The sequence below is a fragment of the Abramis brama genome (assembly GCF_963993115.1).
Source record: "Abramis brama genome assembly, chromosome: 9".
Taxonomy (NCBI): domain Eukaryota; kingdom Metazoa; phylum Chordata; class Actinopteri; order Cypriniformes; family Leuciscidae; genus Abramis; species Abramis brama.
This window is the reverse complement of record NC_139971.1, coordinates 44,635,648-44,652,414: the sequence shown is the minus strand read 5'-3', so window position 1 is coordinate 44,652,414 and position 16,767 is coordinate 44,635,648. Positions and strand designations below refer to the sequence as shown.

The 16,767-nt window shown below is 39.9% G+C and overlaps 2 protein-coding genes across 3 annotated transcripts in view; both read left to right on the top strand.

The window, feature by feature from the left end:
- Positions 1–5,928, top strand: part of lrrc49 (leucine rich repeat containing 49) — a 32,585-nt gene extending 26,657 nt beyond the window's left edge. For both annotated transcript variants that reach the window (XM_084124207.1, XM_084124208.1), the window contains exons 15-18: positions 351–536; positions 616–725; positions 3,443–3,590; positions 4,440–5,928. In XM_084124207.1, the coding sequence (XP_083980333.1) occupies positions 351–536; positions 616–725; positions 3,443–3,590; positions 4,440–4,652 (657 nt within the window). In that variant the 3' untranslated portion in view covers positions 4,653–5,928. The remainder of the gene's footprint in view (positions 1–350; positions 537–615; positions 726–3,442; positions 3,591–4,439) is intronic.
- Positions 5,929–7,400: 1,472 nt separating this feature from the next.
- thsd4 (thrombospondin type 1 domain containing 4) overlaps positions 7,401–16,767 on the top strand; it is a 46,593-nt gene continuing 37,226 nt past the window's right edge. The window contains exons 1-6 of the mRNA XM_084124206.1: positions 7,401–7,668; positions 8,612–8,660; positions 8,746–8,803; positions 10,165–10,397; positions 11,712–11,982; positions 12,910–13,012. Coding sequence (XP_083980332.1) covers positions 8,638–8,660; positions 8,746–8,803; positions 10,165–10,397; positions 11,712–11,982; positions 12,910–13,012 — 688 coding nt within the window. The 5' untranslated portion in view covers positions 7,401–7,668; positions 8,612–8,637. The remainder of the gene's footprint in view (positions 7,669–8,611; positions 8,661–8,745; positions 8,804–10,164; positions 10,398–11,711; positions 11,983–12,909; positions 13,013–16,767) is intronic.

Here is a 16,767-nt window from a genome sequence, read left to right as displayed (position 1 = left end):
AAAGGACAAACACGTTTCGTCACTATGTTGTTCTTCGTGCAAAGAAGCTCGCTAAAGTCAGCCAATTTGCAATAACATGTTTTTGCTGAATAATTAAGTAAACCTAATTTCTTAATTTATCTTTGTAAAGAAACCTCATTGTTTAACTGGCGACTCTCTGCTGTCTCAGACGACGACATCACTTCCTGTCGGCCACCGTAACTTCTGTTGGTTGCAATTCACAACCTCACCACTAGATGCCGCTAAAAATCACACCTTGCACCTTTAAATGTGTAAATATCAAGGATATTTTGGTTTTGCTGTCTTGACCTCTTTAACATGCACCTGTAATGATGGTGTTTCCGCCACAGCACCTGATGTTCATGGAGACGAGCATCACTCATCTTCCTCAGCTGTCGGCTCTGGCTCAGATCCGGCGTCTCGATCAGATCACCGTCCATCCGGAGGGCAATCCTGTGGTGCGACTGACGCTCTGGAGATCTTTCCTCATCTACAGACTTCAGCATCTCAACCTGCAGAAGATCAACGGCACGGAGGTCCGAGCAGCTCCGCCAGCGTCACTCACTGCTGTGTATGACGAGTGTGTGTGTGTGTGATGATATATCTGTGTTTCAGGTGACTATGAATGACATCACGGCCTCCGAGTTGATGTTCGGGGCTCTTGGTCACGTCGCTGCGACCGAAACGCCACGCTGTCGCTTGCTTCTGCTGCTGGAGGAGTCCAGGTGTGTGACAGCTTTATTTCTATAGCGCTTTATACGTGAAAGTGATTCTGTGTCTCTTTGGGATGATGCAACACAAGAAGCCGTTCACCTGCAGAACACAAGCTTCTGGAGACACATACAGTCAAACCAAAAATTACCATTTTCTAAACGATAGTGAATAAACTGTGATAATGTGAGAAATGTTGAAGGTGTCTGAATAAATGTTGGTTTGTCTGTAGATCTGAAGTAGTGAGTTTAGGTATAAGGGAGCAGAGCCAGTGTTTGATCTGTAGGAAAACATCAGTGCCTTGAATCTGATTGGAAACCAGTGCAGGTTTATGAGGAGAGTGACGTGCGTCTCTTCGGCTTGATAAACACACTCTTGCTGCAGCATCTGGATCAGTTGCAGAGGTCTGACAGATGCTGGAAGGAGAGAGCATTACAATAGTCCCGTCTGGAGAGAACAAGAGCTTGGACTAGGAGTTGTGTAGCTCCGATAGGATGGACCTGATCCTCCTAATGTTGTGTAAGGCAAATCTGCAGGACCGAGCAGTTCTAGCAATGGGGTCTGTGAAGTTCAACTGATCATCAATCACATCTCCAAGGTTCCTGGCTGTCCATCCATACAGTTGTGTAAGATGAAACTAGCTGAATGGAGAAGTTGTGGTGTAGTGTTGGGTTAGCTGAGACACGAGCAGTTCTGTCTTCATAAAGTTTAGTTGATGGTGATGGTCCTTCATCCAGTAAGAAATGTCAGTCAGGCTGAGATGTGAGCAGCTCCTGTTGGATCATCCAGCTGGGAAAACATGTAGATGGAGAAGAGAAGCGGTCCCAGCACTGAGCCCTGAGGCACTCCAGTATCTAGATGATGGTCTTAGACACCTCACCCCTCCACGACACCCTGAAGGACCTGCTGAGAGGGAAGACCTGAACCACTGGAGTGCTGTTCCAGATCCAACTGTGTCAAACGCAGCAGATCCCGCAGGATGGGAATTGAGGATTTGGAAGCTGCTCTTGAGTCTTCAATAACCAAGAGCAGGGCCGTCTCAGTGTATTCACGCTTCTGAAACCAGACTGGTTGTTGTGTGTAAGAAATGTAAAGACTTTATTTTGAAGGGTGAACTGCCTGTGAAATACCTGTGTGTGTGGCAGGCCAGTGCATGTACAAGGCAGCTGCCATCCTTCAAGTGCTGTGTGTGTGTGTGTGTTAGTGTGTGTACGTGTCCAGGATTATTTGAGCACTCCAGGATTTACAGTATTAAACAGCTTCTTCTTGTGCTGTTCAGCAAATTCTTTTCAGCCGTCTGCTGCTCCCTTGAGCACCTGAGACACGCCAGCACTGCAGAACCAGTCCAGACTCAGAAGGTCCAAGATCAGATAACCTCTTAAAATGATTTGAAAAAGACAAAACCTTCTTAGGGTTGTCAATGATCTCCTTACGGCCACTGACTCCGGCTCGACCAGTATTCTAATTCTTCTAGATAATTCCTCTGCATTCGACACAATCTCTCACAGTATTCTCATCTCACGACTCTCTGCTCTTGCTATCTCTGGAACTGCCCTATCCTGGTTCACCTCCTGCCTGTCTGTTCGCCAGCATTACATCTCAGTCCACTCCTGCCTCTGTCCCACACGGTGTTCCCCAAGGCTCTGTTCTTGGGCCTCTTCTCTTCATCATCTACATGCTCCCATTAGGTAACATCATCCATCATCATGGCTTTAACTTCCATTGCTACGCAGACGACACCCAACTATACATCCATTCTCAACGCAATGCTCCTTTCCCCACTTATTCCATATCAGCTTGTGTTGATGATATAAATGCTTGGATGACCAGTACTTTTCTCAAACTCAGCACTGATAAAACAGATCTACTTCTTATTGGTTCACCTCAAATTACATCCCGTTTCTGTGTTGATAATGTTAATATTGCTGGAGTTTGGGTTCAACCTTCCACCACTGTCAAAAACCTTGGTATAATCTTTGATTCCTCTATTTCCTTCCTTCCACACATCTCCTCGCTCACTAAGTCTGCCTTCTTTCACCTTCGCAATATCGCACACTTACGTCCATTTCTGAATATCAGTGGTGCTGAGACCCTAGATCACGCTTTCATCACTTCACGGCTTGACTACTGCAATCCTCTCTTCTATGGCTTACCCAATTCATCTATAAATAAGATCCAATATATTCAGAACTCCGCAGCTTGGGTCCTCACACACACAAAGAAATCTTCCCACATTACTCATTGTAGACTTCATTGGCTACCCGTACGCTTTCGTATTCAATACAAGATACTCCTTATCACATTCAAAGCACTCCATGGTGCTAGTTTGTCAAAGTAGTTCTTAAGACAAAGTGTTTCTGCAACTGGCCCCTGGAAAAGTCATGGGAATTATGAATAATGAAGTTTTTTATTTTATTATTATTCTATTTTATTTTAGTATATATAGGCAACATGTTCATGTTATAATTTCTTTTAATTATATAAATATTTTTTATTGAATATTTTTTATTATTTTATGTTAATTTCAGCATGGACTTCCTAAGTAAAACTAGTTGTATTTTTTTATTTTATATATATTTTTTAGATTTTATATATATTTTATTTTATTTATTTATTTATTTATATTTATTTTATTTCAGCATGGACTTCCTAAGTAAAACTATACTCCTACTGATCATTCAAAACACGTATTGTTCCCGCCACTCGTGTGTGTGTGTGTGTGTGTGTGTAGGAAGCGTCAGCTGCAGTTCCTGCTGGACGGTCGCGGTCGGAGAATCGGTCAGAGTCCAGAGGAACTGAAGGACAACGGCAAACATGCGGGAGACGGTCTGAGCCGAGCGCTCTTCAACTACCCCAGCCGAGTGTCCGACGGCCCTGAGGTGAGGCCAACACTGGGGAAAAAATAAAATAATAATAATAATAATAAATAAAAATAAAAAACAAAACAAATATATATATATATATATATATATATATATATAATGTATAAATTTTATTATATATATATATATTTTTTTATTTAAATATCCGACAGCCCTGAGGTGAGGCCAACATTGTAAAACATTGTAAAATCTATGCTGAAAGAAAAATATGATACGAACATGACACAAAAGACATGGGAAAAAATTATTTCATTTGGTTTTAATAGTAAAGATTGTAATGTGATTTTTTTCAATTTGTTGGTAACAATTGATAAGGAAAATACGAAAAAAGTAAAATTGATGTATGGAGCTTGTTTAGAAGCAAAATGGAAACAACAGTCAAGTTATTATGTGAATATTTTTTAATGAGTGACAAAGAGGATGACTTTATTGAAATATTTGTAGAAGGAAACATTATGATGAAGTACACAATGAACTGTGTTATGTGAGAAATATGACTGAATCAATGTGTATTTCTTAAAGGTGCATTGTGTAATATTTAGGAGGATCTGTTGCAATATCATATACATAACTTTGTTTTCAGTGGTGTATAAAGACCTTACATAATGAAGCGTTATGTGTTTATTAGCTTAGAATGAGGCATTTCTCTCTACACACACCGCGGGTCCGCTTACATCCACATGTTTCTACAGTGGCCCTGAACGGACATCGGCCACCGTAACTCCTGTTGGGTGCAATTCACAACCTCACCACTAGATGCCGCTAAAAATCACACACTGCACCTTTAAAGGGAAATAACTTTTGTAATGCAAAAATGTTTTTAATGATGTGTTCTCTGCGTCTCAGGAGGAGGGCGATGTCTCTCGGCGCTCCGCGATGGTTCATCAGTATCTGCGAGGTCTGATCCACCGGGCCTCGAGTCACAGTGTGAAGGGAGAAACACTACAGAAGATCTGGCCTTCGCTGTTCGCCGAGCTCGTGAGAGACTGTGTGCTGGAGATGAGAGACACACAGGCGTTCAGACAGACGTGCCTCCAGCGGATCACACACAGCAAATGACAGGCGTAGAGGTGTTTTAACTCGGCATCTGTCACCCCCCTTTTTGAGCGTAGACATGAAAATGCACTATAATTTAAAGGAGTAGTTCACATCTGAATTAAAATTTCCTGACAATTTACATTCCAAAATCCTGGAATGTTTTCCTCAAAAACCTTGATTTCTTTTCAACTGAAGGAAGAAAGACATGGACATCTTGGATGACGTGGGGAGAGTAAATAATCAGGAAATGTTTAATTCTGAAGTGAACTAATCCTTTAAAATACTTAAAATAAGGTTGGTCTCTTTTTAAAAGAAGACACTCAGATTACAGAAGTGAAAAAAGTTTAAGTTTACAGTAAAGCAAATGTACTGTAGTATTTATAAAAACATTTTATTGTAAAATTACTTTAAAATCAAAGCCATATGTCCAGCCAAGTTGTGTTCCGAATTTGTGGTTAATATCAAAATTTGTTTTGTTTTTTTTATGCGTTCTCCTGTTATAAATTTATATCAATTCTATTACAAAACAGATGCCAAATACAGAACATTGAGTCTTTCTAGCAATGTGTTTTTGTCAAGTTTGATTATAAAATAGTGCAAACATGACTCCGCCCACTAGGGGGAGTGGTAAAACATGACTCCGCCCACTGGGAAGTGGTAAAACATGACTCCGCCCACCAGGGGGAGTGGTAAAACGTGACTCCGCCCACTGGGGGGGGGGGGGGGGGGGCATGACTCCGCCCACTGGGGGAGTGGTAAAACATGACTCTGCCCACTAGGGGGGAGGAGCCAGCTGGAAGGTTTTAAAGTAGTAATGCAATTTCAAAGTGTTTTGAGTGTTGAATCTTTCGAGTGACAGTTTAGGGTGATTACTAAAACACGTGATGGGGAGAAAAGGCGAAGACTGAAGGGTCTCGGGTTGTACCTGAATGTACGTCACATGATCTCCTCTCCTGTGGGCCAGTAACGTCTCGTAATGGTGCTCCTGATTAACACACACTCTACACAGGTACATTCCAGGTGTGTTACGAACAACCCTCAGTCGAGTTTCCTTCAGTTCACTGAACAACTATAAACATGTCAAGATTCTCTTCAAACCTGCGCGCAGAAACTCGTTATCATCATCAGTCGAGTCTTCGCTGAATGGAAGTGTTTGCGTTCAGGTCTGTTGCAGATCTGTCTCTCTAATGCCTGTCGCTTCTCCATACTGAATGTCCTTCACAAGCACTGATTTATGTTTTGTACTTTACTGGTTATTAAAAAGAGAAAATGTGAAAACATTTTGATTGACCTGAAACTGATCATGTTGTTCGCCTTTATTTGAGCAGAAAGAACACATTTTGTATGTGCAAAGACAGCATGATAATGATTTGCCAATTAACTATTATTATTATTATTTTACTAATATCTGCCAGTGGAGTCAGAAAAAATATTGTTTTCCATTTAAATTAAGATTTTTCTGACACCAGTGGAGATATTAGTTCTTGTTTTAAGCACAAACTCACTTTATTTTGAGCAGTTTTATCAGTGAACAAGACTTAATATTTCGCTTCTCCAGTAAATGTGTCTTGATTTAAGAATGTTTAGATATTAGTGCTGGAAAACGAGGCAGAAACGTAATGTAATCGTGGTGTAATCCAGTGAACTCGTCTGAACTGAAGTGATCTGTGCAAATGTGTTCCTGATTCAACATCTTTTGTCCTGAAACATTCCTGTCACACATTAACTCCGGCTCAAATCAAAGTGAAATGAAAGATTGATGAGTGTTGTTTCAGCCCCAACCAAACCCTGGCGTCTGATTGGTTGACAGAGGATCAGATTGAAAGAGGAGAGGTTACTCCTCCTGAGCTGGAGATGATCTATAAAAGATCCTGTTTAATTAAACCTGAATCCTCAAATCTCCTGAAACCTTTGAACCTCTGCAGGGGAAGAATCTGTGCAACTCTGAGAACTGAAGTCCCGCTGTAGACGATCACTGTATCCCGTAAAACTCTTCTTTATCACCAAAATGAAATATTTAAACGTAAAAAAAAATCTTCATGCCTTAAAATATCTTGAATGTAACTCGACACCCTTGCCTCATTTAGTATACGAGGTTCTATGAATATGCAAATGAGCCCCGCCTCCACTCACTCAGAGATCCACTCATTGACGTTTTCAGCATCATTACTCCAGTCTTCAGTGTCACATGATCCTTCAGAAATCACTCTAATATGATTTGATGCTCAAGAAACATTTATGATTATTATCAGTGTTGAAAACAGTTGTTTACATTCTTATTTCAGGATTCTTTGATGAATAGAAAGTTAATAAGAACAGCATTTCTCTGAAATAGAAGCTTTTGTAACATTAAACGCTACGTTCAAAAGTTTGGGGTCAGTAAGATTTTTTTTATTATTTGGGGAAAACTTTAAGAAATTAATACATTTATTCATCAAGGGTGCATTTAATTGATCAAAAGTGACAGTATGTTACAGTTAAAGTTACAGTTTCAAAAACATTAAAAATCTTACTGAACGAAAACTGTGTTTTAACACACACATACACACGCACTCTCTCTCTCTCTCACACACACACACACACACACACTCTCTCTCTCACTCTCTCACACACACACTCTCACTCTCTCACACACACACACACACACACACACTCTCTCTCTCACACACACACACACACACACACACTCTCTCTCACACACACACACACTCACTCTCTCTCTCTCTCACACCACACACACACACACACACTCTCTCTCTCTCTCTCTCTCTCTCTCTCTCTCTATCAGGTGGCGCGCCGCGCGCACTCGTTCTGTCTCTATCCGAGCGCTTGGTTTCTTCGCGGATGTGTGTGTGACGGAGAAACTTTTACAGGACTGGAAACACAGTGTCTGAATGCGACTGACAGTTATTAATGATGGAGATTATTGGTAACGAGAGACGCGCGAGCTGTGGGAATAGTGAACGCGCCGGATCACGCGCGTCAGGACGCGTCACACACCAACACTTTCTCCATTAGAACAGCTGGAGCTCAACGGGTACTTCACTATTACCACACCTTTAGCACACTATTACTGCACTCACTCTTACCTATATACTATATGTATATGTGTACATCATTGCTGCCTGTATTCATGTTGCGAGATATTTTCACGGCACTACAGAGATGGAAGCATTTTCACCAAAGTGTTAATACCATCCATGGTACTTTTTTAATGGTTTTATCTGTAATATTTTTAATGTTTTTAAAAGAAGTCTCTTCTGCTCACCAAGGCTGCATTTATTTGATTAAAAAGATTTTTAAAAAACAAACAAAAAAACAGTAATATTGTTAAATATTATGACGCATGGCTTTCTATTTCAGATAAATGCTGTTCTTTTGAACTTTCTATTCATCAAATAATCCTGAAATAAAAAAGTAACTGTTTTCAACACTGATAATAATCATAAATGTTTCTGGATCATCAAATCATCATATTAGAATGATTTCTGAAGGATCATGTGACACTGAAGACTGGAGTAATGATGCTGAAAATTCAGCTTTGATCACAGGAATAAATTACACTTTACTGTATATTCACATAGAAAACAGTCATTTTAAATTTTCATAATATTTAACAATATTTCTTTATATTTATTATAATTTATATTTTTAATCAAATAAATGCAGCCTTGGTGAGCAGAAGAGACTTCTTTTAAAAACATTAAAAATCTTACGGATCCAAAACCTTTGACTGGTAGTGTAACTGTAACTCATGTAATATCTCACTGTAATATCACACAAACCTTCATTCATGTCTCATTATTACTGACTCTCCTGCACTTGAATGCAGCAGCTGCAGTGTTTCTGTCACAGAGGTCAGCAGTCGGGTCAAAGGTTAACTGAGGACTAATACTGAACTTGAGTGAACATCTGACGACATGCACAGGTGTGTGTGTGTGTGTGTGTGTGTGTGTGTGTGTGTGTGTGTGTGTGTCCAGGTGCAGTGCTGTGGTCAGGCTTCAGGATGAGAGCCGCTCTGAACATCAGGTGAGGAACACAGATCTGACTGTTCCAGTGGCACTTTAAAGCGTTTGCATTGTTCATATGTAATAATGTAATCTTGTGTTTGTAGTGTCGCTGTGATCCTGTGGCCGATCTTCATTTGTCTTCACACACACAACCAGAGGAAGGTATTCATGTTTGTCTTTATGACTATTTAGCCGTTTCTGCCTTCAAAATACAAACCAATGAATGCAGATCATTGCAATGAGTCTCAAACTCAAAGACAACATGATTCACACACACACACGCACGCACGCACACTCACTCACTCACACACACACACACACACACACACACTCACTCACTCACTCACACACATACACACATACACAGACACACACACACACACACACACACACACACACACACACTCACTCACTCACTCACTCACTCACTCACTCACACACACACACACACACACACACACACACACACTCACTCACTCACTCACTCACTCACACACACACATACACACATACACAGACACACACACACACACACACACACACATTCACTCACTCACACACACTCACTCACTCACACACGCTCGCTCGCACGCACGCACACTCACTCACTCACACACACACACACACACACACACACTCACTCACTCACTCACTCACACACACACACACACACACACACTCACTCACTCACTCACTCACACACATACACACATACACACACACACACACACACACACACACATACACACACACACACTCAGCTGTCTGACCTCTCGCTGCCTGACCCTGAGGATGACCAGGTCACGCCCTCTGCCCTCTGATTGGCTGTCAGCTGTTGATTGACAGCTCTCGTCCTGCTGTTTGACGAGATCTGGCTCTTCTACTATCATTATCAAACTACTCAGGGGTTTACCAATATATCAAGTCACAATATATCGCAATACAAAAATGCAACAATATGTATCGTGGAGAGTGACAACATGTATTGTGTATAGTTCACCCAAAATAAAAATTACTGTGTGAGAAAAAATTCAAGTTTTCAGAGTTTCAGTGTCAGAACTACATTAAACTACTATATATAATGTTGAATATAATGTATAATAATGCAATGGGGGAATATTTGTGGGTCCTGATAATGCCAAATGTTTTGTTACCAGTAAAAAGTGGCCGACATTATTTTAAATATATCTAGTCAGTAAAAGAGTGCAAACATATTCATCTAAAATAATTCAGTATTTTCAGCTTCAGAATCATGAATATTGTTACTCTATTGTCCTGCTTTGGGTTTCAGCACCAAGTCCAAGAATATTCATTTACACTCATAATGAAATATCAAATTTACCATTTTAATCAACAGTTCATCTTTTGTTAACCTTGTATCAAATGTCTTGGAGTATCGCAATAATATCGTATCATGAGTTCAGGATCGTGATATGTATCGAATCGTGACATGAGGGCATCGTTACACCACTGCGAACTACATCTCAGTTTTGTTCTTGTTTATTTCCTCTTTACGTGCTCAGATGCAGTCTGATCCGCTGACTGGTTCTGCTGGAGATCTCACTGGTTCTGCTGGAGATCTCACTGGTTCTGCTGGAGCGGGGTCGGGGTCGGGGTCGTGGAGCTCCTGGGGTTCGTGGGGTTCGTGTTCGCTCTCCTGCGGTGGAGGAGTTCAGGAACGGGTCAGAGTCTGTCGGGTCGATCCCAGCGGATCAACACCAGGCCAGAGACGGCAGAGTCTCAGACATGGATGGAGGTTTGGCATCGTCTTCATCGGTTCAAAACTAATTCACACGCTTTTTCATCAGCTGAACCACTTTAGGCTTAAATATTGAATAGCCCCCCTGAGATTTAAACAAGATGTAAAATAAGTCTCTGATGTCCCCAGAGTGTGTGTGTGAAGTTTCAGCTCAGAATACTCCACAGATATTTATATAGCATGTTAAAAATGTCACTTTTTGAGGGTGAGTAAAAACGTGCCGTTTTTGTGTCTGTCCCTTTAAATGCAAATGAGCTGCTGCTCCCGGTACAGAGGGCGGAGCTTCTAGAGCTTGTGTGTGTGTGTGTATGTGTGTGTGTGTTTCAAAAACAAACATTTCACAAACTTTTAGACTTTTATGTTCAAACCGGTGTCAGAAAGATAGAGAGACTCTAGAAGAAGTGACAACATGTAGAAGCAACAGGACATTTCTGAATGGTTAATTGATGAATTTATGTATCTGATGTGGATTTAACTATCTTCTAGTCATTGATTAGCATATTCTGTCATGATAATCTATAAATCGCGTTCCCGGGGGCGGGGTTTATGTAAATTTTAGGGTTAGTGATGTAATTAACCCGTGAAGAAGCTCGTTGTAGTCCCTACCAGCCGTTTGTTGTGTGATTGCAGTTCAAAATGTAATATGACATTTCATTTTATATGATCATTCATTCAGACACAATGAACAAAGACTCTACTGCTAATGAAAATATATACTTTTTTTTAAAAGTTGTTCACACATGAGTTCAATCTTTACAAGAACCGACTAAAACTACCAGTTACAATACAAATATTGATGTCTTGAATTCTTCGCTTTCAAATGTCAAATCCTGTCAAGTTGTTCTTTTGGCAGATTATTAGTGAAATGCTGTAAAAGTCTGTCGCATAAATGTTGTAAATTCTGTGAATGTAAATAAAGTGAACCTTAAAAGCACATTAAACTTTTGCAGTTTGTGAGAAGAATCATTTGCTGTGAACCGAAGCTGCTCTCGTGTAAATAAACTGATTTGGTATTCGTGATATGATAAGATAGATTGCTATTTTGATTTATTGTGAAAACTATTTGTTTATTTTAATTGTACATTTGATTTAATTAATTATTAGCTTTTCATCAACTCGCAAACCTCTATTTGCCAAACCAGTTGATATTGATGATTGTTTGCTGGATTTGATCACGTCCACTGGTGCAACATGAGGTGATTAACATCAGTTTAGGAATTATTACCTAAGATGAATCGCTTGGGATAAGAGCATCTGCTAAATGAGTAAATGTACTTTTCTCTTTCTCTATATATATTTTCTCTGTTGAAGAAAAGCAAACAGTGGCATCAGTCCAGGGACGTACGGATACGGCAGGATTTCATACGTAACGCCTCTACTGAAAGATTCTGGCCGAACATCCCAAAACAAACGGAGACGATCGCCATTAAACGTCCCGCACCAGAGTTACAGGACTCAAAGTAGAGACGTCCATCAGAACCGGCGCTCTCACACTCCAGCAGTGCAGAACCGAGCGTACGGCACGGTACCGAACGCCTCCTGCCCCGGAGCCCGGAACCAGCACAAGATCTGCAAAACCACGGTAACATCTGCAGAGAAACTGCTCTCACACAACATTTAACCCTGGTTAACATCATCATTAACCCCAGGAAAAGACCAATCAGAGACGCTTCATATGTAGAACCTTAAAGGGTTCCGTCAGGCGCTTCACATGTAGAACCTTAAAGGGTTCCGTCAGGCGCTTCACATGTAGAACCTTAAAGGGTTCCGTCAGGCGCTTCACATGTAGAACCTTAAAGGGTTCCGTCAGGCGCTTCACATGTAGAACCTTAAAGGGTTCCGTCAGGCGCTTCACATGTAGAACCTTAAAGGGTTCCGTCAGGCGCTTCACATGTAGAACCTTAAAGGGTTCCGTCAGGCGCTTCACATGTAGAACCTTAAAGGGTTCCGTCAGGCGCTTCACATGTAGAACCTTAAAGGGTTCCGTCAGGCGCTTCACATGTAGAACCTTAAAGGGTTCCGTCAGGCGCTTCACATGTAGAATCTTAAAGGGTTCCGTCAGGCGCTTCACATGTAGAATCTTAAAGGGTTCCAACAGGCGCTTCATATGTAGAAACTTAAAGGAATTCACGTCCACTGACTCGGATTTATGCAGTTTTATAGCAACACTGTTAATTCCAAAATGAATCTGCAGCAGTCGTGTCACAAGAGGGAGCTCATAGTTTAATCACAGTTTACAACCTGTAATTACAAGTTCTACAAGGACGTGAACACTTTTTACAAATCTTAATCTCGCAATTATGGTAATTACAACATGGTGTGAATGCACCTTTATTTTAAAGAATGTTAAGAATGAAGAATGTAAAGTTTAGTTTCAGCATTTGAGGACAAACTGATGCTGTATAAAAACACTGAAAAGATGGAAGATTTACTCGCAACACTTAAGACTTTAATATGGCGAAAGAGATCTGTAATAAAAGTATGTGTGGGTGTGTTTCTGAATTCTCAGGCCTGTCCGTCATCCAGCAGACCAATCAGAGACGTGCAGTGCTCCTCCTTCAACACGCAGCTCTTCATGGGGAGACTTTACCAGTGGGAACCTTTTCATGACGGTGAGCAGATTCTTTGAGTTCAGGTGATGGAATGATTTTTTTTAGATATCAATGTTTCAACATATGGTAGATCTCCTATGCTTTATTATTACACTATCAGTCAGTACATTTTTATTCATCAAGGAAGCATTAAATTTATCAAAAGTGACAGTAAAGACATTTATAACGTTACAAAAGATTCTATATCAAATAAATGCTGTTCTTTTGAACTTTCTATTCATCAAAGAATCCTGAAAAATAAAAGTGTTTCACGGTTTCCAAAAAAATCAAACTGTTTTCAACACTGATAATAATCATAAATGTTTCTTGAGCATCAAATCATCATATTGGAATGATTTCTAAAGGATCATGTGACACTGAAGACTGGAGTAATGAAGAAAGCAATTTAACATTTCTATATTTAAACTAAATTAAGGCTAAATAAATCTCTTGCAGTTTTTCCGTTTTTGGCAGAAACATTTTTGTTACCTGAAGGAAAAACATTCTGAATGACACAAATATTTGTGGTGTTAACTCTAATGATCATGTTGCAATTAAAGTTAGTCATATTTCAGTGAGTTAATAATTTGTGCTTCAGGAGATTTTCCCGGCGTGTCGGATCCTGTGGAACAGCGAATGTTTTCGGATTTATGAACTTTGATTCTGCGCCAGTATTTGATTCATGTTCACGTACGTTTATGGTTTGTGTGGAATATTCTTATATCCCACAGGCTGCAGATTAGCTGACAATGAATTCATGCCAAAGTTTTATGTTTTTGTCTTGATGACACAAACTAGTGCATTTTCACCACAGCAAACAGGGAACGTTCTCTCAAGGTTCTCTCACAGTTATAAACAAATGTTCTTCCAGTAACATTAATAAAACGTTCATTTAAAGTCATCTGCCCTTTAATAACGTTCTCAAAACATCAGCACAAAAACATTATTTACACATCATACATGGAATGTTTTTCTGAAACTTTTTAGGTGGATGTTTTCAAATGTTACTTGTTTCAGAGAACATTCAAACGTAACGTTCCCATAATGTTTGAAGAATGATACCCATGAACATTCAGAAATGAAGTTTTCATAACTTCTAGGTGTTTTTCAGACTGGTTCTGGTTCATCATGTGTCTTTGCTGTCCTCTTGTGGCCGCTGTGTATCATTACAAGCATCGGATTCTGTTCTCATTAGTACTAGAGGTCACAGTGATTTGAACAAACTCGAAGTATTAAACTTTGTGCGGCTCTAAACTTCTGTGTGATGAAATGATTCCTTGGCAGTCTCTGAATTATTGTGTGTTTAGAAGGGGATACTGATACCCTCACGTGACGATAATATATTATTGTGTTACTCCAAGACTTATGATAAATGGTTAACTAAAAAAATTAACTGTTGATTAAAATGCTAAATTTGATGTTACATTGTGACTGTAAATGAATATTCTTGGACTTGGTGCTGTAAACCCAAAGCACAGGACAATAGAGACGCCAGAATAACAATATTCATGATTCTGAAGCTGAAAATACAGAATTATTTTAGATGAATATGTTTGCACTCTTTCACTGAGTAGATATATTTAAAATAATGCCAGCCACTTTTTACTGGTAACATCAGACATTTGATATTATCAGGACCCACAAATATTCCCCCATTGCATTATTATACATTATATTTAACGCTATATATAATAGTTTAATGTAGTACTGACACTAAAACTCTGAAAACTAGATTTTTTTTTCTCACACAGTAATTTTTATTTTGGGTGAACTACACACAATACATATTGTCACTCTCCACGATACATATTGTTGCATTTTTGTATTGCAATATATTTTGACACGATATAGGGCCCTATCATACACCTGGTGCAATGTAAGTGTGTTTTGCTAGTTTCAGCCCGACGCCGTTTTCATTTTCATGTCCTACGCCACGTTGTTAAAATAAACAAATAAAAATGTTGCTCCAAAGTCAATGGTGCAGTATTTTTTTTGTTATTTAAAGATCGCGTTAGTAATGTGCGCCTATAGGCGGGTCCACAACACGCAACACTTTGTCCCGTAGATGGTCTGGTTGTGCTTTAACTTCGCACACGAGTAGATCCGTTTCCTCGCTAGAGACGCGTTCAGTTTTTCCGCTTGCGAATTCCTCCATGTAAATAGCGAATCCGCCATGGTGCGAGCGCAACGGGCTTTTAAAGGGAATGGGAGATGAGACTCTGATTGGTGGTTTATTGCACATTACTCCCAAAACACACCCATTACTCATTAAGAGAATAGGGACGGACGACCCTTTTAGAGCAGCACCGGGAGCACCGACCATTTTTAATTTTCAGCGTGTGGGCGGAGTCTCGGCACTCGCAAGAAAATGGATAAGTAGCTACATAATCAAATTCACAAATATTACACCATTTAAACAAATACATACAAATACATAGGCTACTGATAATACAAATAATGCACTTGTTTGTTCACAGTTTGAACGTTCTTGTTTCCATTTGTTTAATTTGAAGATCTGAGGTGAATTATCCATTGTTGCTTTTACAGCCTCAAAGCTGGAGCACTAAATGATATTCAAAGTCACATTACACGCTTTTAACATTAAATAAAGCACATAAACAGCACCTGAGATTATCATCGCCACACTTTGTGTTTGTTGTCCCAGCGCGACGTCGCAGAAAAATAGAAACCGTTTCTAAAATAGAATCGTCGCGTGTCGCCGTCGCGCCTGGTTAGGACAAACGCTCTGATTAACATGGAAAATAACCTTTTATCGCGCGTCACGGCTTCGTGTCAGTGGTGTAGTCTACGTGATACGCAGGTATACGCCGTATACCCACTAGAAAAGGCCAAGGATTTCCGTATACCCACTTAAAAAATCGTGAGGATACGTAACAACTTCGTTTTGTGTCAGAACTTTCACTTTCATTCATAAATTCACCCCGTCAGTGTTTGCGAAGCGACACCGAATCGCGGAATCCAGTCACAAATGGAGCTTGCTAAGCAGAACGTCACGGAATTTGGCTATTTTTGAATGAATAAATCAAAAGTAGTGCTGTACAATGAATCAAATCTCGATATGGACTAGTGTCAGTGAATATTAAAGTTAAAAGAGACTGCAGTTGTTCTACGCGTCTCTGGGAATGAGCGCTCAATGTGTGCTCCACTACGCACACACACACGCACACTGAAGCACGCGTGATCACGCTCGTGGTGTTTTCAGCGTTTCACTGATGTAGGATAGGATACACATGTGCACTTTCATCGCACTGCAGGAGAATTTCACCATTTCATTTGATAAAACTTTCGTTATTCATTCGTTTCATATAGCCTAACGTTACACATAGAAACTGTAATCAGTGTTGCCAGATCTCGCGAGACAAATAAGCAACCAGGCCTGTGAAAACAAGCCCAAAACAAGCGACTTTTTTACGGAGCCCCCCTAGGTTCTGGGAAGAGAAAAATAAATAAACTGTGTGCACGGTTTTTAAACTGTGGGTACAGATTGTCAATTTACATCCATGTGGACAGATTGGTAAACTGTGTGCAGTTTTGCAAAACTGTACACACGGTACAGTTTATTTATTTTTCTCCCCCCTGAGCTTCAGGACATTATATACACAGTAAACATGATAATTAAAAATTAAACTAAAATTAAAATGTGCACACAAATAAACATCATCCTGAATTCACAAATTCTCTATTTATTATTGCAGGGACTGCAGAAGATCCCATTTTTAAATAACTATAACCCACAAACAGGAGAAATTATTGAT